This window comes from Aspergillus chevalieri, chromosome 3, assembly GCF_016861735.1.
Source record: "Aspergillus chevalieri M1 DNA, chromosome 3, nearly complete sequence".
Lineage (NCBI taxonomy): Eukaryota > Fungi > Ascomycota > Eurotiomycetes > Eurotiales > Aspergillaceae > Aspergillus > Aspergillus chevalieri.
Window position 1 is genome coordinate 3,374,011 of NC_057364.1, and position 20,671 is coordinate 3,394,681.

General features: G+C 49.1%; 6 protein-coding genes across 6 annotated transcripts; 5 read left to right on the plus strand and 1 right to left on the minus strand.

Annotated features, from left to right (window-relative positions):
* Positions 1-933: 933 nt before the first annotated feature.
* YAK1 (putative protein kinase Yak1) lies at positions 934-4,005 on the plus strand (the record flags this gene model as incomplete). Its single annotated transcript, XM_043277879.1, has 8 exons — positions 934-1,483; positions 1,546-1,832; positions 1,888-2,087; positions 2,140-2,299; positions 2,354-2,613; positions 2,674-2,793; positions 2,847-3,205; positions 3,257-4,005. 8 exons carry the CDS (start codon positions 934-936, stop codon positions 4,003-4,005), a joined length of 2,685 nt encoding a protein of 894 aa, XP_043135713.1.
* A 979-nt stretch (positions 4,006-4,984) lies between these two features.
* Positions 4,985-7,681, plus strand: nip1 (translation initiation factor eIF3 core subunit c; the record flags this gene model as incomplete). Its single annotated transcript, XM_043277880.1, has 2 exons — positions 4,985-5,330; positions 5,406-7,681. 2 exons carry the CDS (start codon positions 4,985-4,987, stop codon positions 7,679-7,681), a joined length of 2,622 nt encoding a protein of 873 aa, XP_043135714.1.
* Positions 7,682-10,995: 3,314 nt separating this feature from the next.
* ACHE_31180S (transcription factor domain-containing protein) lies at positions 10,996-13,039 on the plus strand (the record flags this gene model as incomplete). The annotated part of the gene is made up of 4 exons (XM_043277881.1): positions 10,996-11,040; positions 11,085-11,149; positions 11,216-11,972; positions 12,032-13,039. 4 exons carry the CDS (start codon positions 10,996-10,998, stop codon positions 13,037-13,039), a joined length of 1,875 nt encoding a protein of 624 aa, XP_043135715.1.
* Positions 13,040-14,603: 1,564 nt separating this feature from the next.
* Positions 14,604-15,248, minus strand: ACHE_31181A (uncharacterized protein; the record flags this gene model as incomplete). Its single annotated transcript, XM_043277882.1, has 1 exon — positions 14,604-15,248. The coding sequence occupies one exon, from the start codon at positions 15,246-15,248 to the stop codon at positions 14,604-14,606; it is 645 nt and encodes a 214-aa protein (XP_043135716.1).
* Positions 15,249-16,522: 1,274 nt separating this feature from the next.
* On the plus strand, positions 16,523-17,210 carry ACHE_31182S (cysteine hydrolase; the record flags this gene model as incomplete). The annotated part of the gene is made up of 2 exons (XM_043277883.1): positions 16,523-16,936; positions 16,998-17,210. 2 exons carry the CDS (start codon positions 16,523-16,525, stop codon positions 17,208-17,210), a joined length of 627 nt encoding a protein of 208 aa, XP_043135717.1.
* A 2,157-nt stretch (positions 17,211-19,367) lies between these two features.
* Positions 19,368-20,487, plus strand: PP1_2 (serine/threonine-protein phosphatase; the record flags this gene model as incomplete). Its single annotated transcript, XM_043277884.1, has 4 exons — positions 19,368-19,544; positions 19,639-20,040; positions 20,095-20,350; positions 20,471-20,487. 4 exons carry the CDS (start codon positions 19,368-19,370, stop codon positions 20,485-20,487), a joined length of 852 nt encoding a protein of 283 aa, XP_043135718.1.
* Between the last annotated feature and the right edge of the window lie 184 nt (positions 20,488-20,671).

Consider the following 20,671-nt stretch of genomic DNA (forward strand, 5'->3'; position numbering starts at 1 on the left):
CTCTTCAATTGTACATCTGTCTCCCGAGTCTCGCCCAACCGCCGCCTGAGGTCTCGCCAGTAACTCCACCTCACCTCCCTCACCTGGCAACGTCGACTCTGATTTTTCTTCTCTCCTTTTGTTTCCTCTGTTGTCGTTGTCGTCGTTGTTGTATATCGTTCTCTCTGTATCTGCACTCACTGTGCATTCCTGTTAACCGGGGTGCCTTTCCTATTGTGGCCCTGTATTTCAGTGCTTCTGGCCCCCCTCATCCGGATTTGCTCTCCCGGATCCAGCAGTTGACACCTTCATTTCTTCTTCCCTCGTTCACTGTTTCCCCCCTTACCCTCTTATTTCTCTTATTTCTCTCTTTTGCCCCTTTCGAGTTCATATCTCGAGGCGATCGTGCCTATTGGTGGCTGTGGCTGTGGCTTCATTTCCACTGGTGAATTGCGACCGCTCAACGATAGCAGTCCAACAGCCCACGAAAAACCGACCACTCACGAATCTCCCCGGGTATAATGCGGTGCGAAACAACTCAGAAGATCTAGTTCTCGAATCAATTCATCTGGGTGTCGCCTGCGTCGTGTCTGTCGCCCCTCTCGCCCGAATCTACCTCCTCTTTCCGGTACACACAAGATATCCGCCCGATCGATTGCGCTACGACGTGCGTGTGCCGTCCCCGCTGCTGTCATAGCCCTCCACCAGCACCAGCACCACCTCCCATTACTGCTAAACTATAGAGTATTACGTATTCTGTACTCTGTACTCAAGCCCTTCTTTCTTCGACTTGTTTCCTCAACGCGATCGCAGCAGAGACGGATGTTCAGTTTCGCCCTCGGACGGTAACGACGCCCATTCCCTCAAATTGCCTCCCGAGTCACCCCCTCGGAGACAACATTGCAGACATAATTGCTGGACAGGTGTTGGATTGGAACAACAAGAAGAGAAGATATGGATCCTCAGTGGCAGCCATATCAAGATCCCTTGATGGGTGGCCGTCCCGCGCAGTACAATAATGGATTGACGTCGACTCCCTCCAAATATGGCGCCCAGCCGGCTTCGTCCCAGCCACCTATGGGATACCAGTACGAGGCCTTCCAAACGCCCGCCGGCATGCCTTCTCGTGCCCTCTCGATGAATTCAGGCTCCAAACCCATGTCCATTGCCTCGTCGCCCACGGCGCCTCCACGGAATCGGGATTTCGTCCCTGATGCGGATACCATGATGGACGATAGCGACCCCTACAACCGGGCCAAATACTCGGTCAGAACGAACCATTACGCTCGACCATCCTCTCAATATTTTCCTACCGAGGAATCCACCGCCGCTCGCAGATATTCCCCGAAGAACGCTCTCTCCCCATCGGCCCCGTACAATGCTAGTCCGGGCAAGTCTCACAATCCATATGCTCTGCCGCCCGGTCAAAATAACAATCTTCGGCGCTCACCAACAAAGTCGTCGAATTACATGTCGCCGCCCCAGGCGTATCAGTCGCCTCTATGTGAGTACATTCGCGAAGGGTTTCTTTCCTTCAATCATTGCATGCTGACTGGGTCTCAACAGCTTCGTCTCGCCCCCCGCATCTTCCTCCGTTGCAGTCGACGTCCACTGAAATGACTCCCCCGGAACAATACTACCCATCGTCGGCTACGTCGCAATTGAGTGCTCCGTTTGGATACGATGGACGGTCACCGCGATCTGGCTCCATTTCTGGTGGAAGTCAACAGCCCACTCCTGGCAGGGGTCCGGTGCCCAAATTCCAGAAAATAAAGTCGCTCCAGGAGCTCCAACCACGGGTCAACGCACAACCTGCCTACAGACGTGCGAACCCCGAGGGAGGTTTCATCAGTGTAAGTTCCGAGTCTGGGTCCCCGAATATGCGACCAAGAATCTAAAACAACACAGCCGCTGCACGCGTTGACGACCCACCTTCCTGCCTCTTATCGGATATGCAACCCGAACTTCAATTACGAATCCTCCAGAAACCCGCGACGAGTTTTGACGAAACCGAGCAAGGGTGTGAAGAACGATGGTTACGATAACGAAGATAGCGATTACATCTTATACGTCAACGATATCCTTGGAAGTGAAGATGCAGGCCACAAGTAAGCTCTACTGTTTTCACTGTCTCGTGCGACACGTACGCTGACCCTGCAGGAACCGGTACCTCATTCTGGATGTGCTGGGACAAGGGACATTCGGACAAGTCGTCAAGTGCCAGAACCTGAAAACGCAAGAGGTTGTTGCCGTCAAGGTCATCAAGAACAAGACCGCATACTTCAACCAAAGTATGATGGAAGTATCTGTCCTGGACTTGGTGAGTTTCCTGCGTCGATTTTGGTAGATTCGTACTAATATCCAGCTCGCACAGCTCAATAGCAAGTACGACAAGAACGACGACCATCACCTGCTCCGTTTGAAAGATACTTTCATTCACAAACAACATCTCTGCCTGGCCTTCGAGTTGCTTAGCGTCAATCTTTACGAATTGATCAAGCAGAATCAATTCCGAGGACTGAGTACGACATTAGTGCGCGTCTTTGCGCAGCAGCTTCTCAATGCCCTAAGCCTTCTGAACAAGGCGCACTTGATTCACTGCGATCTCAAACCTGAGAATATATTGCTGAAGAAGTTAGTTCCGCCTATTGCGACAGTTGGTGATCCCACAACAGCTAACCCGACCCCGCGCAGTCTGGAGAGCCCGATCATCAAGGTTATCGACTTCGGGTCTGCATGCGACGAACGTCAGACAGTGTACACCTATATCCAGTCGAGATTCTACCGTTCTCCTGAGGTTCTCCTCGGATTGCCGTACGTGCAGCTCTTCTGTTCCGTTTCGTCCGCGCTCATACTAACGCATACAGATACTCTTCTGCAATTGATATGTGGTCGCTCGGGTGTATTGTGGTCGAACTTTTCCTCGGTCTCCCGCTCTTCCCTGGTTCTTCGGAATACAACCAGGTATGCCGGATTGTCGAGATGCTCGGTTTGCCCCCGACGTGGATGCTTGAAATGGGTAAGCAATCGGGACAGTTTTTTGAGAAGACCCAAGACGAGTTCGGAAGGAAGTCCTACCGCCTGAAGAGTTTGGAGCAATATTCTCGCGAGCACAACACCAAGGAGCAGCCGAGCAAGAAGTACTTCCAGGCGTCGACATTGGAGGAGATCATTCGGAGCTACCCCATGCCGCGGAAGAATATGAAGCAAGCGGAAGTTGAGAGAGGTATTTATCCTTGCTGTCGAGGTTTCCCAAATGGTAAGCTGACAATCGCAGAATTAAACAACCGAGTGGCGTTTATCGACTTCGTCCGTGGTCTGCTGTCAATCAACCCGCTTGAACGATGGTCGCCGCAACAGGCCAAGCTGCACCCGTTCATTACACAGCAAAAGTTCACCGGACCCTTTGTACCGCCGATGAATCTGAAGTACGCCTCGCTCAACAAGACCGTCCCGCCTGGAATCCAGCAGCAACAGCAGGCTGAGGCCGCAAGCAAACAGAGAGCAGCACAAGCGGCACACGCACACACCGCAGCTCAGAATGCCTACTCGATGCAAATGAACCAGTTTCATCCATCTCACTCGCAGCCACCCCCGATGTACAACGGAATGTTCACTGGCCAGCAAGGTGCACCGCCCCCGTATCCCACACAGCCGCCGGGCTACAACCAGATGCATCTTATGCCAGGACAAGTGCCTCAGACACAGTACGCGCCGTCGCAAAGCTTGTATGCCCAGGCGACCACTCGAGCTGGTCGCCAGCGTGCCTCCACCATGGACCCACAAGGGGTTCCGCCAACGATCCAGCGGGTTGCTAGTCATCTCGACCCGAACGCGCCCATCCGGTTACAACCCAGTCCGGCATACTACCCGCCGCCACCTGATGGCTATGTTGACTCGAATTCGGCGAACCAGAGGCGACGGGGAAGTCGCGCCGGTGCTACGCGCAACCGAGACTTTATCCGTACTCTTGAGGATGGTGTCCTGGGGGGCGAAGGGTTCGTGGGCCAGAATCAATGGCATTGATCGTGTTATCGCTCGTGAGTTGCACCGCCGGGTGCCTGCCATTTGGTATTTCAGCCGTTTCTTTTGTTACTCGGGCAAGACGAGACGCGTTTTCCACGCGGAATTAACGCAGGGTTACACCAAACTACCGTGGTTTGTCTGTTATTGGAATCTCGCCTGATACCGCGAGCTTCCTTTCACTGCTGTCTCTTTTCGTCCGTCAGCTATCCCTTCTAACGGATATTTTCCGTGTTACTAGTTCAGGGGAGAAGTGAATATGGAATAGCGAAGGGCAAATCTGGTGTTTAACCCTCCGCCGTGTCAAAAGAATGTACAAGCCAGACCACCGGAGGGTATGTCCAAGACAGATGTCTTTTCCGCAAAGAGCAACCCCCCAAATGTTTATGCATGGCCTGAAGCGTCAGGATCCATGCTAGTCTTTGTATTTGTTACATTTCCATATTGCCATTCCCATTTTCCACTGGGCATTACTATGTTATCTCCTCGCCATGCGTTTGTTGTATCTTTTTTCCCGTTTTGTATGCTGTTGATGCATTTGTTAAGCTGGGACGCAGGTCGGTAATGTCGAGGCGATCAAAACGTATACCCTCTGCTTGTTCTGTTTATATGCAAAATATGATCCGGTTATCTACACTAGTAAACCAGTAATAATCCGGAGTAGAATCCCCAGGTTTCTAGCTGGTGCCTTACTGCCTCAGGCATAGATTTACCATATGGGGAAAGGTGCTCGCTCGCTTAAAATTCGTGTGTGGCACGCGGCGGCCAACCTCTGCGGCTCGGAACCCTCACCTTCACAAAGAAACGTCCAGCCTTAGGGAACCACGTTGATCCATCCCACCCCCTGTCCTGTGCCGGTCTGAGTCACGCTCGACTCCTTTTCTATACACGCCTTTTTGACCCTTCACGAGCGACCGCTACCTTTTACCTCCCCCCCCGTTCCCCACCGAAAAAACCACACCCCCGAAAAAAACCCGCCACCATGTCGCGATTCTTCAAAGGCACCGGCAGCGACAGCGACTCCTCCGAGTCCGAGGACGAGGTCCTCTCCGAAGAGGAGGAGGAGAGATCCGAAGCAGAGGAAGAATCTAGCGAGGAGGACTCGGATGTTGAGGAGGACGAGGACGAGTCTGAGGATGAGGAGGCCGGTGGGAAGACCGGTGCTAGTGCGTTCTTGAAGGATGTTTCAGAGAGCGAGGAGAGTGAGGATGAGGAGAAGGTTACTGTTGTTAAGAGCGCGAAGGATAAGAGGTTGGAGGAGTTGGAAAATACGGTGCGGTTGATTGAGAATGCTGAGAAGATTGGGGATTGGGCTGTTATTTCGGCTGGTGAGTGACCACCTTCATATTGAGTGGATGATGGGGATGGACTGGGATATGTGAATAGGAAGCTGATTTTGACAGAATTCGATAAGTTGAACCGCCAGATCGTCAAGATCACACAGGCTGGCCCGACCCCCAAGATTTACATCAAGACTGTTGCCGACCTCGAGGATTTCGTCACCGAGACTATCGCCAAGCAGAAGACCTCCGCTAAGAAGATGAACCAGAGCAACTCCAAGGGCTTCAACGCCGTTAAGCAGCGTATCAAGAAGAACAACAAGGAATACGCCACCCTGGTCGACAAGTACCGTGCCGCCAAGGATGACTTTATGGAGAGCGACGAGGAGGAGGCTGCCCCCCAGAAGCCCGCTGCCGCCCCCGTTGCTGCCCCCAAGCCCTCGAAGGTCGAGCGTGTTCAGGCCCCCGCTGCCGCCGTTGAGGAGGACGACGGTTTTGCTACTGTTGGTCGCGGTGGTAAGACTCTGCAGTACACTCCTGAGAGTATCCTCAAGCACCTCCGTGTGATCCTCGAGTCCCGCGGAAAGAAGAACACCGACCGTCTGGAGCAAATCAAGACTATGGAGAAGCTTCTAGAGGTTGCTCAGACTTCTTACCAGCGCATCCGTGTGTATCTGACCCTCATCTCCACCCGTTTCGACCTTTCCTCGTCCTCGGCCGCCAACTACATGAGCCCCGACCAGTGGAAGCTTGCTGATAAGGAACTTTCGGCTCTCTTGGGTGTTCTGGAGCAGAACCGCAACTTTGTTGTTGCTGAGGGTGCTGAGGAGTGGGATGACGATGACAGACAGCCCCAGCCTGCCGAGGGCGAGATTTTCTACATCCCCGGCAGCATCGTGTCGTACATCGAGAGACTGGACGACGAACTCACCCGGTCACTGCAGCAGATCGACCCCCACACTGCTGAGTACATTGAGCGGTTGAGCGATGAGCAGCAGCTGTACAGTAACCTTGTCCGCGCCCAGATCTACGTCGAGGGCATCAGCAAGTCCGACAAGAGCGACCCTCGACAGGACAGCGTCAACAGAATCGTCATGAGACGGTTGGAGCACGTCTACTTCAAGCCTTCTCAGGTTGTTGCTATCCTCGAGGAGAGCGCTTGGAAGGCTCTTCCTGAGACCTTGATGTCTGCCACTACTCCTCGCGAGAAGGCCAGCGATGTGAACAACCTCGTCCAGGCCCTCTGCAACTACCTCTTCGTCAACAGCGACGGCATCATCAAGGCACGTGCCATGCTTTGCCAGATCTACTTCCTTGCCCTCCACGACCAATACTACCGGTCTCGCGACTTGATGCTCATGTCCCATTTGACTGAGAGCATTGCCAACTTCGACGTCAGCACCCAGATCCTCTTCAACCGCACGCTCGTCCAGATCGGTCTGTGCGCGTTCCGTGCCGGTCTCATCTACGAAGCCCAGAACACCCTCTCCGAGGTCTGCGGCAGCGGACGTCAAAAGGAGCTGCTCGCCCAGGGCATCATCCTCCAGCGGTACTCGACCGTCTCGCCCGAGCAGGAGCGTCTCGAGCGCCAGCGCCAGCTGCCCTTCCACATGCACATCAACCTGGAGCTTCTGGAGTGCATTTACCTCACCTCGAGCATGTTCCTGGAAGTTCCCCTGATGGCGCAGACGTCGTCCTCGCCTGAGATGAAGCGCCGCGTCATTTCCAAGACCTTCCGCCGCATGCTTGACTACAACGAGCGCCAGGTCTTCACCGGCCCCGCCGAAAACACCCGCGACGGTGTCATCATGTCTGCCAAGTTCCTCGCTGCCGGCGACTGGCAAAAGGCCGCCAACATGCTCAACTCCATCAAGATCTGGGACCTCATGCCGCAGCCCGACAAGATCAAGGCCATGCTCTCCTCGCAGATCCAGGAGGAAGGCCTGCGCACCTACCTCTTCACCTACGCCCCCTTCTACGACAGCGTCTCTCTCACCACGCTCTCCTCCATGTTCGACCTCCCCGCCAAGAAGATCGCCGCTGTCATCAGCCGCATGATCTCGCACGAGGAACTCGCCGCCGCCCTCGACCAGGTCAATGACGCCGTCGTCTTCCGCAAGGGCGTCGAGCTCTCCCGCCTGCAATCCCAGATCGTCACCCTCGCCGACAAATCCATGAACCTCCTCGAGGCCAACGAGAAGACCCTCGAACAGCGCACCCAAGGCATGGCCAACGCCTTCCAGCGCGATCAGGGCGCCGGCGCCCGTGGTGGCCGTGGCGGCCGTGGTGGCGGCCAGGCTCGAGGTGGTGGGCCCAGAATACCTGGCGGGCAGCAGGGCCGTCGGCCTGGTGGTCAGCAATTCGGGGGTGGTGCATTGGGAGGAGCGATCAAGGCTTAAGGAGATTGAGGTTGAGATTGTTTAAAATTTGTTTATAATGGCATTTTACGGATTCCCTTTTTTCCTTTTTCTTTACTGTTTTTGAGTCGTTTTAATGGCTGTTTTTGGTACCGGGAGCCCACAGTGTTTAACTCATGTATGCCCTATCAGATTTGCAGTTTGCAGATGAATTGATGTCTGAGATGAGATGATCTAAAATGTGATAGGAGAAAGCAAAAATAGAATGTTCATTCACTTCTTTTCTGTAGCTCGACGGACCGGTCCAAGTGAATCTCTGCAGCATCTATCTATCTATATCGATCTGCCTATCTACTGGTTTCAATAAACCGGACTCCTCTGTTTTATAACCAGTGGATCTCCATGGCAAATTAAAAACTAGCTAACACGAAAGATAATCAGCTAAACCAATCTAAACAGACAGCTCTTTCGATTCAAACTGACTGATCTGTACTCGTATACAACACAAAGAGACGGGGCACGGATCTTTCTCACAGCCTGCCCATTTGCGTCTGTCGATTTCCATCGCGCACTGGTTGGCTGGCTCGTTTTGTTCTCCGTCCTGCAGCTTTCCAGTACAATGCGTTGAAAAATTGTTACTAGAATACGAGCTGCACCAGGTTGGGTATTCTATTTGACCAGGAATTCGTCATCTGAACAAACCGAGCCATGCTGATACCACGAGGCCTTGCATAGTACGGACCATTTGTCGCAGAAACCAGATCATTTAAGGGAGTCGGGACGGTCGGGCAGGGCAGGACGCCGGAAGAATTCAGAGGAGCACGCAGTATGTTTGTTTTCATTTTCTTACGCCATGTTTGATGAAGCGAAAGGTATCAAAGGGCAACAATGGTTCTACATATGGTGTGTTGTATCAGAGCAACGTCGAACCCAACGGAAAGGATATTTGGCTCATTGGAACGAATAGAAAGGAAGGCATGTCTTGTCAGAGGCGTCTGTGAATGAAATGAGATGAGTTGTGCTGATCATAAGCACAGGTTTATACCAGCTAGTCCCAAAACACAACCATTTGCATATGTTTTCTGGTCGGTGGCGTGCCCCCCATGGGTGTTTCCCTTCACTATAAAAACATGCCTAAGGCTGTCAAAGCCATTTGAGTTGCGAGAAACCACAGATGACCAGCGTATTCATACCACAGGTTGTATCCTCACTGAACTCGATTCTCCTATATAGACTACCCCGTTTTTCATTGCACGGAAGGCTTACGAAAAATTTATAGTCTTACTAAATATACCGTTCGCGGTTTTACGCCATGAAGAACGTCTCGAAGGAGAGGAAGGGATTACAATGACACCTGCCGTGATGAATGCTAGCCTCTGATCTATGTCTTCGAAGATCAAGATGAATCAGTTGTTTCTATGGTGCACCCGGGGGATTAGAGGTCTCCCTAGGCCTGGCAAGCTCTGTGCTTTGGCCAGCAAGCACGTGGAATGGCGACCGGATCATAACATACGTGACACAAATACGAGCTCAACACACCGTATCCTTCTCAGAAAGAAACAACTGCAGGAAATCTGTGTCTTCTGCCGAAGCGACGGTTAGACACAATGAAGCCAATTAGGGACGGGATGCATACGCTTGTTCCCGCAACACTAGATAATGAGCATTGGAAAACACTCACTCGTGGCTACCTCTGTATGGTCAGGAGCAGGGATGGCTTACCTTTGCAGCGAGGAGATGCCACAGTTGACAAGCGAATATTCTACGATGCAGGAAACAATCCCTATAATCATGCAAATGAAAGGTTCTTCACGTTGCTTGTCACTATGGCGAAGTGAAAAAGAAGGATCGGTGGGCTAACTGCAGAAGAGAGTTTCTTTTTCGGAACAGGGCCATGTTAAATTGAAGGATCACAGATCTAACGTCACGGTAAACGGCACAACATGACATTCGTGGACCTCGAATGATGGCCCTCAGGCGAACTATATCTATCCACGGCCCTACTTGACCAGGCGTCCGAAATAGAGTAAGACGTGAAGAAAGCTTCCCAGATCTCGTTATTTATCGACCCGTGAAAAGCCTCGATACATGCTACTATGACACAGCGTTTTCACAGTTTGCTGCTATACCACGCACCGTGACTACCAGATACAAATTGGACCACTCGTTGCCTTTATCCAGGTCAAATTCTATAAGAGGAGAAATATATGCTCTAATGACATGTGTTGTCTCCTGAGGCAATCAGTGCTCAACGGCAATGTATTCGAAATCTCTTATCAACCATCACAATAACGGGAGTAGACGAATTCCCGAAACTACTACACACATCCCGGTAACCATGCTTTATCGCTAAGAGATGTTGTTAGCCTATTCGGATGCTTAATGTTGGCAGAATGGGCCCGCGACTTGAAAATGCTACGTGCTGGACCTATGCTCAACACATAACTGAGCACAGAAACAAGAAACTGGCGAGTCGTCAAAGGATCCTCGAGGTCAGTGTTGTGTCCCGGAAGTCCAACCGACCACTAGGTTTAGTTCGGTAAGTTTGATGAATTTCTTGACTTCTTGAAGAAAATCTTTGGACACACAGCACATCTTGTTTAATCTGGGGATTGGAAGGTCAGCTTCAGTATTAGGCTGACCAGCTAGACTATCCTCTATTTTCTTTTTCTATCCATTCTGTGAAGACTATTGGACCCATTTCTGAGAGAAGAGGAATACCTGGCCTCTGACTGCCAATTTCCAGATAGATCCACTTCCTAGACTCATGAACCCCTATTGCATCTCAGAATATCACTTTGAATGGCACTGATTAGGATTCCTTCAGGAGCCGAATAAGAAGGACTACTGTTTTGTCTTTGTACACTTGATGAAGAACTGCTACGTAGCATGCCTTTGTTAGTAAGTCAAATTTTCCTAACCCTTCCCCACAATCTCCCAATGGTCTCTTTTGTATCATTAACTAGGAATAACTGGTGCACTCTAAAGAAGACTACCGATCATCCCGGGTAAATTCGTGAGACAAGAAGATAAGTACGGTGCTCGTTGCGCTTTGGCTATAGTTGCTACTTGCAGAACTTGACACCAATCAGGCTTTCGGCTATTTCCTTTGGTGCAGGCCGAACTTTGACCTGGGAGAAGACGTCGATACCCTAAGCTGGCGCGGATATATTAAAGATGCCGTGGTTGATGTAACTTTTATTTAGTAAATTTCATATATTTTTAAGCTAACAGCTTTTAAAGGTCGTAAAGTCCTTCCCGGCACTTCCCTTTTGCCTCGGGCCAGTCCCCGCATTCCCGGGGGTGCTTTAAACTTAGCATTATTTCCGCGTACCTGCACTCTCAAAGTCACTAAAATGAGGACAATGCAAAATGCCTGCATAATATGCCACAAGAAAAAGGTTTGTCTAGTATGTTTTGTATTGAGGGAGGCTAACCGGCGAAGATCAAATGCGACCTGGCCAGTCGGCGCCCATGCTCCAATTGTTACAGGGCCGGGAAGGAATGCGTGTAAGATAATTCCATTGCTGCGATGTATATTTGCATACGAATGACTGAATGAATTGGGTGGTATAGGATGTATACCAGGAAGCGCAAGCGATACACGAACAGTCTCTCACCTCGTGAGAGCGCGGAACCGCAGCATAACCAGAACGATATAACTCTAACACAAAGCTATACAGCACAGACACCAGCCACGCAAAGATCCAGAAAAAATGATATGATTGAAACCTATCGCGGCCGGGACCGCTACCTAGGACGGCACGTGTCCTTCGACGAAGCAATCGCCTCGCCTGACCAGCAAGACTCAGGACCAGAGTCAGGATCAGGGTCCAGACTCTCGCCGTTGGATCTTGAGCTTCTCACGCACCAAGGCGCATTCCAATTACCACCGAAATCAGTGCAGGATGATTATATAGCGACTTATATGCAGTATTGCAATGTATGGACGCCAATTGTTGAACGTGAATGGCTTCATGGTCAATCGGTGTCCTACCTCCTTCTTCAATCCATACTACTAGCAGCAAGCCGTGTGACGAAGCAGCCCAGTACCCATGGAACGAGTGCGGATTTCTACCGCCGCGCAAAATTACTATTTTTCTTTGGGCATGAGCGAAATCCGCTTATTTCTATTGTCAGCGCGGTGCTGCTGCATTGGTATAATCCCGTCGGACCGGAGATGATATCGACTGATACGAGTGGGTTTTGGTTAAGAACTGCGGAGGCAATCGCGTTTCAGATTGGATTGCATAAGGAGCCGGCACCGGGTTCTGGCACAGTTGAGAGCAAGAGGAAGAGGGCGTTGAAGAGGAGGTTGTGGTGGACTTTAGTCGTGAGTTCCAGATCCCTGAATTAGACGAGAAAGGAAAAGAAGTGTGGCTAACAAATAAGGTCCGAGATTGTATTATTTCAGCTGGTGTTGGACGGCCTCGGACTATAAACCTTTGTGATAGTGATGTGTTTCCTCCGTCGCTGGATGACTTTGATAAAGACGAGGATACAACGAGACCTCGGCTATTTCTCGTCTACGCATCAATATGCCAGCTTCTAGGGGATATTGTGGAAAGCTGTCTGCGTCCTCAACAACAACCCAATCAACACCATAAATCCCTCGAGAACGCGCTCTACCGCTGGGTCAAACAGGACTTCCGAAATATAACTACCCTCATTCCTGGTTCATCATTGCAATACACTCTTGAAGCCCGACAGATCATGCTCACGTACTTTGCGAACCTAATTATCCTCGACCGCACACCGACATCCGACGGGGTTCCATCTGCCAGGTCTTTGGTCGCGTCATCGTTCATTTCAGGTATATACAAGGAATTCCTATCTCGCGACGAGCTCTCTCGCCTAGGACCTATTTTTGCTTTCTACGCTTTGTGTGCAGGACTTGCGTTGATCCCCGCGATCCGGTTCCCCATTGTACGGGGTACGGCTATTGAGGAATTACAGACGTTGATAAATTCTCTACGACTTCTTTCGAAACAATGGGGCTCTGCATTTGGCGCACTGCGTGCGTTACAGAGGCTTGGGGGTGAGATAAGCCAGCAGCCGAATAGGGAGGATCCGGTTCCGGTGTTGAAGGAGGAGATGGTACCATTCTTTGAAGATTTCGGGAAGGGGTTGTGTCGGCAGTGGAATGTGTTTTTTGGTGGCGAGGAGATGGCGGTGACAGGGATGGTTCCGCAGGGGATGTTGAATAATCTTGCGCTCGAAACTGAGCTGCCATCCCTCGGTCATGCTGGGACTGGGACTGCGACTGTGGATGTATTGCTGCAGTCAGCCGGTAAGACGGACTTTGGAGGTTTGGACCTGTTGAGTGGGAATTGGGAGGGTGTTGGATTTGATTGGAGCGGGTCTTGGTTATTAGACAATGTAATATCACATATCAACTGATTCTATGCCCTGGGCGACTGCTGTCTCTAAATACGCTCATCCAGGATACTCTGTACAAGCGTGCTCAGTCCCAGGAAGGCCTTCTGGCCAATATATCTTGAGTGAGACTATACGCACGGCATCTCAGCTGCAGGGACGCGGCTGGAATATACGGCTGTGTTGGCTCCCTGGTCATGAAGGCGTCTATGGCAATGAGTGTGCTGATGCTCTTGCAAAAGAAGCTGCTAACTCTCCAGCATCCAACGCTGTGGAGGAACTGACCCTCTTGGCCAACCCTCCGCATAGAGGCAGCCAGTGTATGGAAGACTGAATGGGCCGCTTCCACCCACGGGAGCTCCCTCCGTCGTTTATGGAGAGAGCCTTCAAAGGCACCAATGCAACTATATCAAGGCATACGGAGAGCCGCTACATCAGTCCTCATCCAAATGCAGACTGGGAAGATTGCGCTCGCCAGTTGCCTTGGCACCTTTAGGGCTATGGAATCGACCGAATGCCCTTGCGGGCGTGACATTCAAGATACACACCATATTCTCCTCCACTGTACAAACCAGGCAAGACCCCGGATGCGCCATCTTGCACAGGGGTCAAGGCGGGAGCTGGATTACCGGGCCTACCTAACTCAGCCAGACTTAGTACCGAAGACGGTGCGGTACATGCTTGAGACAGACCTTCTGGGCCAGTTTCAGGATCTACCAACCACATACCGAGTCAAAGCAATGGACATGAAGCAACCGGCAGCATAGCGCAGCCAAGATTATGTGCTTGCAAAAGTAGGGCCGGAAACGAGATAGTATCCAACAAGCCCATGGATCTTCCTGGCCACGGGAATAGCAGTACGAAACCAGCAGCACAGGACATACAACATGCGGAATAATATATCAGGATATGTGTAGAAAGGCGACGATGTACATAGCGATTATCATTACGGCGGCTCACCCGGCCGCCCCGCAGGACCTGCCGCCACTCGGCCTACAAGGCTGACAGATGCGTGTATGAATTATAATAATAATAATAATAAAATACAGCCAGAAACCGCATAAAATGTGCAATTCATGGGATTTCCTATGCTTGCTTTGTTTGACAGTCCATGGGCGCCTGCCAAAAGCCCACGGGTTTAAGCGAGGCCTAGGCTCCGACCACCCATTTTTCCTTGCACCCCCATTGTCAGTGACAAATGGGGAGAACGACGTCCAAATAACTAGTACCAATCAATTCAGCGTGACGTTCAATATAAGATTTGAGTTTTTCGCTGTGCGGGAACTCGCTCAGAAGGTAGAGGGGGAGGTCGCCACTGAGGAGTAGCTCTTTATTGTCAACTAGTACATGAAGTTCGTTGGAGACTGCAGTTCGAGAAAGTATCAAGAGAACGAAGTCATTTCAATCATTTGTTTTGAAGTTCGAAACATATACAAAGCTACTGCCGAGATGAATTGGAAATTATACATTAACCTATTTATAACTAACGTACGTATCTATAATATTCCGGCAGTTTTCGTGTTCTACCACGAAAACGCAAGACGCAGAAAAAATTATGGCAGTAAGCCCAACCATGACCTCCTAAACGTTAGCCCGTCATTTCAGCCTTTACTCTGGCTTCCTCCCCCTCCTTCTTCCGCCACCCAGCAGCAAATTTCCACTGAATAAGAGGACCGATCAACGCTACAAGCTGTACGGCGACACAAATTGTGAACGCCACACCAACCCCAACACCGTCGATCATGGGCATGATAAAACTCGTGCCACCAGCAGCGAACAGACATCTCGCAAGGTTCATACTAGCGCTGGCCGCCGCACTTCTGTCAGGGAAAATGTCGACTAGGTAGGTCATGATGAGAGACTGTGTGGATACAGCCGTCCATCCTGTGATAAAGGTTGACACGATAGGTACTGCAATATGCACCTTGTGGGGATACTGGATGGTCCATCCGAAGAGAATGATAGAGAAGCATTGCAGAACGGAGAAGATGGGCACAAGTCGAAGGCGGGCGCTCTCCAAAGGAAAGTCCTCCTCCTGACTCATTTGGTGGGCCTGATCTCCTTGTTCGGTGTCCAATGAAGCCTCATACTTGGCCTTGACGCGGCGGTAGTCGGCATCAAGAATTCTGCCTGTCACTAGCGTTCCAACCATCGATCCCACACCATTGGCGATGAAGGTCAGACCAATTTGGATCTCAGTCAAACCATAGCGGCTCTTGAAAAGAGAGGACATGGCAGTGATGCTCATCTGCCATACAGCATAGTAGACGGCAAGAAAGAAGATTATAGGAGCTGCGTGGTTGCTCAGAAGCATTCGAAAAGGTCCCAGAAGGTCGATGGTTTTCGGTGTTGCAGACTGCGGCTGACTATTTCGTTCGCTCTGCCATTGAACTTTTGTTGTCTTCTGATAGATATTCAACGGATATCTTGCCAATCGGTTCAATGGTGTTCGACTTCCGTTTGCAACAATTGATCGAAGGGTTTCAGGAAGCAAGAGAATAAGAAAACAGAGAAAGATGCCGCTGTAGATAGTCAGGAACCAGAAAATGGCCTTCCAACCCAGAGACCCAGAAATTGCACCTCCAATCACAGGTCCCACAGCAACAGGAACAAGCAATCCCGCTTGGAAAATTCCCATATAGCCTCCACGTTCAGCACGAGTGGTGATGTCCCCAATCACCCCAGACCCAATTGCAATTGTACTGGCGCTGCCTGTGCTCTGAAGGCATCTCACGATGATAAGTGTAGCATAGTTCTTAGTTTCTGCAAGACCAATACAAGCACAGAGAAACACAATGAATGTACATATGTATGCCATGCGACGACCTTTTACATCAGAGACTGGACCCCAGAGACTGGGTGCTAGGCCCTGAAAGATGAGATATGTTGTGACAGAGAGGTTGACAAGTTCGAGGGAGACGTTCAGATCATTCGCAATGGTCGGTAAGGCGGGAAAATATATATTAGAAGCGAACCCTGAAACTGTTTCAAGATATCAATAAGCCATTTCAACTTTTATTACAACAGACAGACTCACAAGTTGCAGCAGTTGAAGCAATTATAATGATTAGCCACTTTTGTCTTTTATCAAATATGCTGTAAGGTGGTTCTAGAGTGGCAACCCTCGGTGACGTCTCAGTTGTAGTAGTTGCATTTGCTGTAGCGTCGAAATCAACCGGTCTAGTACCATCTTTTGAAGGCATGATGTGTGCGATAGGTAAGTTAAGGCAGTATGCAGGATTTGTGAAGCAAAAGAATGAATTAAACAGACAATGGAGTATGAAGTGTATATATACTGCGTGACGAACTGCGTAACGTAAGCAATTGGAAAGGGGTCTTCGGAGTTCCGACAAGGCTTTCGGGGTTCGGAGTTGAAGCATTATCTGGATGGTAATAAATGCTCCAAAGATGCTCCTTTTTTGTATTGCACAGAATCAAAAATATTCAGTCTTGTGTTTCCTTTCCTTTCTTACCACGCCTGACCCTGGCCCTACCTACCAAATAATCATGGCCTCTGTGACCAACGGTACCCTAAGCTTTGGTGACAACTACGCAGTCCTCAATTTGGACTGGATGTCGGTGCTGATCAACGCTGCCAAGGATACCCATGAAGGTCAGGCCATGATTAAGAACTGCTCTAAGTGGAATGATGCAGTGCACCAGAAATCTCCTCGTCCCCTTACTGTTTTCTCCACCCTCTCCTTCAATCCTGGCCAGCCTGAGGTTCAGCCTAATTCACCATTTGCCAATTTGATTGTTCCCTATGGCGAGTTCAGAAACGGCTCCCCTGAAGTGCAAATCGATGGGCATTTCAAGGTTGATGAGGAGGACGTTGTGCTTCAAAAGACCAGATGGTCCGCTACGATGGGCAATGCCTTGGAGCAAATTTTGAAGGCGCGCAATATCAAGACAGTTATTATAGTATGTGACTCTTCCTTTCTTATCCCCCCAAGTCAAGGCTATATTAACCTGTTTGTCACAGTCCGGCCTGACTCTCTCTGGTGTTGTGATGTCCACTATCTACCGGCTGTTTGACTTGGACTATAACATTTACGTCATCAGGGATAATGTCTTGGAGTTGCCAGTTGATCAAACTCCTGCATTCTCTGAGGTTATGCTCGAAATGCTTTTGCCTAAGATGAATATCAAGGTTGTTTCTATTGAGGAGGCTCTCGGGGCGCTAGAGCATTCTTAGTATGGTTCTCTTTAGAGTGGATAGTGGGATAAAAAGCGATATATATCCTCTTGAATCTCAGACAAATGGCTTATTATGGCTTGCACATAGAGTGGAATCAAATTTATGCTGATAATGATAATATCCTTATTGGAATGATAGAGGAATTCGACGGATTTATTATTAGCAGTCTTGGACAAGATGCAGTCATAAGGTGAGACCAAGAAAAAAAAAGTATAACTACAGGTAAGTTGCCAAGTATGAGTAAAATACTTATGTTAAGTAAGCTAACCTAATAGTTATGTAAATATTAATTATAGTTCAATTTCCCGGGAATAGCTTGTTAAGGGCAACGTCGTTCTGGTAAATTTCCTGGTTAAACACGGTTTATAAGAAGTAATCCGGTGTCCGTCTTTGTATCGTAGGTTCACCGGTTCTTGGGGAAGGGTCAAATTGTATACTAAGACAGCAGGTGTGAATACAAACCCAACTCATTCTGAAAGATAAAACTTACAGTTTGTAACAAGAGAGTTCATTGATTTCCATAACTGCGGCTTGATTACCGCAGCGGTAACAATAGTTTGGGGCTAGCAGAGATTTCATCAGCATTATGATTCTTCAGAATAAGTACCTTACTTTGCAGGGATATACCGGAAAATATTGTGACCACATGTCTGTCATGAGACCAAAGATATCCATCCATCACCATCTGATGTGCTCTAGCGACCAGACTCAAGCCATTGGTATGGTTAAATGCTTCTGATACGTCCTGTCCAAAGGTATAGCCGGCTCCACGAGGAGAAATTCCCCAACCAGTTCTTTCATCTGGGTCGCTCCAGAGGAGATCACACATGGAGCCTCCATGAGGAGGTTCCTGGACTCGGTCTATGGCACGAATCTCATCAAGAGTATTGACAGAAGGACTCAAGCCTCCATGCAGACAAAGGATCTGATTTTCAACAAGGGCAGTAATAGGAAAATAATCAAAAAGGTCAGTGAAGTACTTCCAAACATTAGCACTGCCATATTTGCGTAGACACTCATCATAAAAGCCATAAACTTGCGTGATCTGGCGAGATTCGTGATTTCCGCGAAGAATCGTAATTCGTTTTGGGTACCGGAGCTTAAGAGAGATGAGAAGAGATACCGACTCAACAGAATGATAGCCTCGGTCGACATAGTCTCCTTGAAGAAGAAGGGAAAAGAATCGAATCAACGCCCACTTCCAAGTCACCCATACAAGTGTTTTGTCCAGTGACTCACCCATGAAGAGGTAGTTTGTATCTGGACATGGCCCCGTAATATGAAAAAGCTCTATTAAGTCATGATACTGGCCGTGTATATCGCCGCACACTGTGACTGGACATTTCTACAGTGGCTATCAGTTGGATCAATCAATGATAGCATTGAAGGAGTGCACGCACGACTGGCTGCACATTTGATTCACTCTGTACAACTTCCCTTGCCTATAATGAGACAGCAATTAATGAGACGCTGCTTTCTTTGGAAGGTCGGAAGATTGAGTGTAAAAGTCTTACCTGGAGACATAAACGTCGGACAGTGTCCTCTGGCAATGGCTTGCAGTGCATCAAATCTTCAATCCACTTATCGAGAATCTGGATTGACTGCGAAATAGTCGTGGAACTGTGACCTGAACGCTCAGGCGTCCGGGCAAGCTCGATTTCCATGTCGTCATTCATTGGTCGAGAAACGGAAGTTCAAGATATAGTGACCTTTGAAACACCAGTTGTAATAAAAGGGAAAAAAAAAAAAAAAAGCCGTAGCAATGTACTGAGTTGGAGCTCGAAAGGAGATTTATATTACTATTATCGAGAGAATACGCAAATGCCAGCGGAATCCACTGTCCGAAAAGACTTCTTTTAGTTCGGCACCGGCCATGTACCGAAGGCAAGCGAGATATTTGTTCAAGAGAATATCCCCGGGCCTGAAATCTCAAGTCCGAATGCGACCTCAAGTCCGAAGGCGAACTCACCAGCCGGTTATACGGGTATATAGAGGACTTGTTTATATGTGGTGCTTCCAGCCTTACTATTTTTATACCTTGATTTTTAATTGTACAATTGGTTTTTTATCGCATCTCCTCCTCGCCCTATTGTGCTTTCCAGTTTCGCAGCTATTAAAGTAGTTAAACACACTCCATTGCCAGCATCATACGTTATGACTGATCGGGACGTGAATTTGGAGTCTATTATAAATAGGCTGCTTAAAGTGAGAGGTACTCGACCGGATCAATATGTCCAACTCCAGGAATCGGAGATTCGTTATCTGTGTCACAAAGCGCGAGAATTATTGGTCTCACAACCTATATTACTAGAACTTGAGGCACCCATAAAGGTATGCCTTCGACCCTCAATTCGTTCAATGACGCCATTTCAAACATAAAAGCCCCGTACAGAAAGTTTTCAGCTCTAATCTGTGGGTGAAACAGATATGTGGCGATGTCCATGGCCAGTACTACGATCTCCTGCGCCTGTTTGAGTATGGTGGCTACCCGCCAGAGGCTAACTATCTGTTTCTTGGTGATTACGTCGATCGTGGCAAACAATCTGTTGAGTGCATCTGCCTTTTGTTAGCCTACAAGATCAAGTACCCTGAAAACTTCTTTATTCTACGCGGGAATCACGAGTGTGCTTCAATTAACCGAATCTATGGCTTCTACGATGAGTGCAAGCGCAGATATAGTGTCAAGCTATGGAAGACGTTCATCGATTGCTTCAATTGTTTACCAATCGCTGCTATTGTCGAAGAGAAGATATTTTGTATGCATGGAGGGCTTAGTCCTGATCTAAATTCAATGGAGCAAATCCGTCGGATCATGCGTCCCACAGATGTAGGTTCTCTAATTTCAAGCTCCTTTCAAATCCTTATGCGCTGACCGTTATAGATACCCGACTGCGGTCTGTTGTGTGACCTTCTATGGGCAGATCCAGATAGGGATATCAATGGCTGGGGTGAGAATGACCGTGGTGTCTCGTTCACATTCGGCTCGGACGTCGTCAATCGTTTCGTTCAGAAACATGATATAGACCTTATTTGCCGCGCCCACCAGTGTGTGGAAGATGGGTATGAATTCTTCGCCAACCGACAACTATTGACGCTATTCAGTGCACCGAACTACTGTGGCGAGTTTGACAATGCAGGTGCAATGATCAGTGTCAATGAGGAACTTCTCTGTTCCTTCCAGATGCGTGGAAACTGGAATCTAGTTTTTTTTTTTTTTTTTTCGATATCATATAAGCCCTGCTAATTATATTAATTAGATATTGAAACCAGCTAAGAAGAAAGAAAAGCCCATCTCTAGAAATCTGAAATGGGGCAGGTCCAGCTCTTTAGATGATCAGCAACAGAAGCAATCGTAATAAATCGAGATTTATCAGTCGTTTTCAATCATCAATCTATTTCCTCAATTTATAAATTCATAGCCCACACTGTACTTATTTAAGTCACCCCGCAGTAGTAGT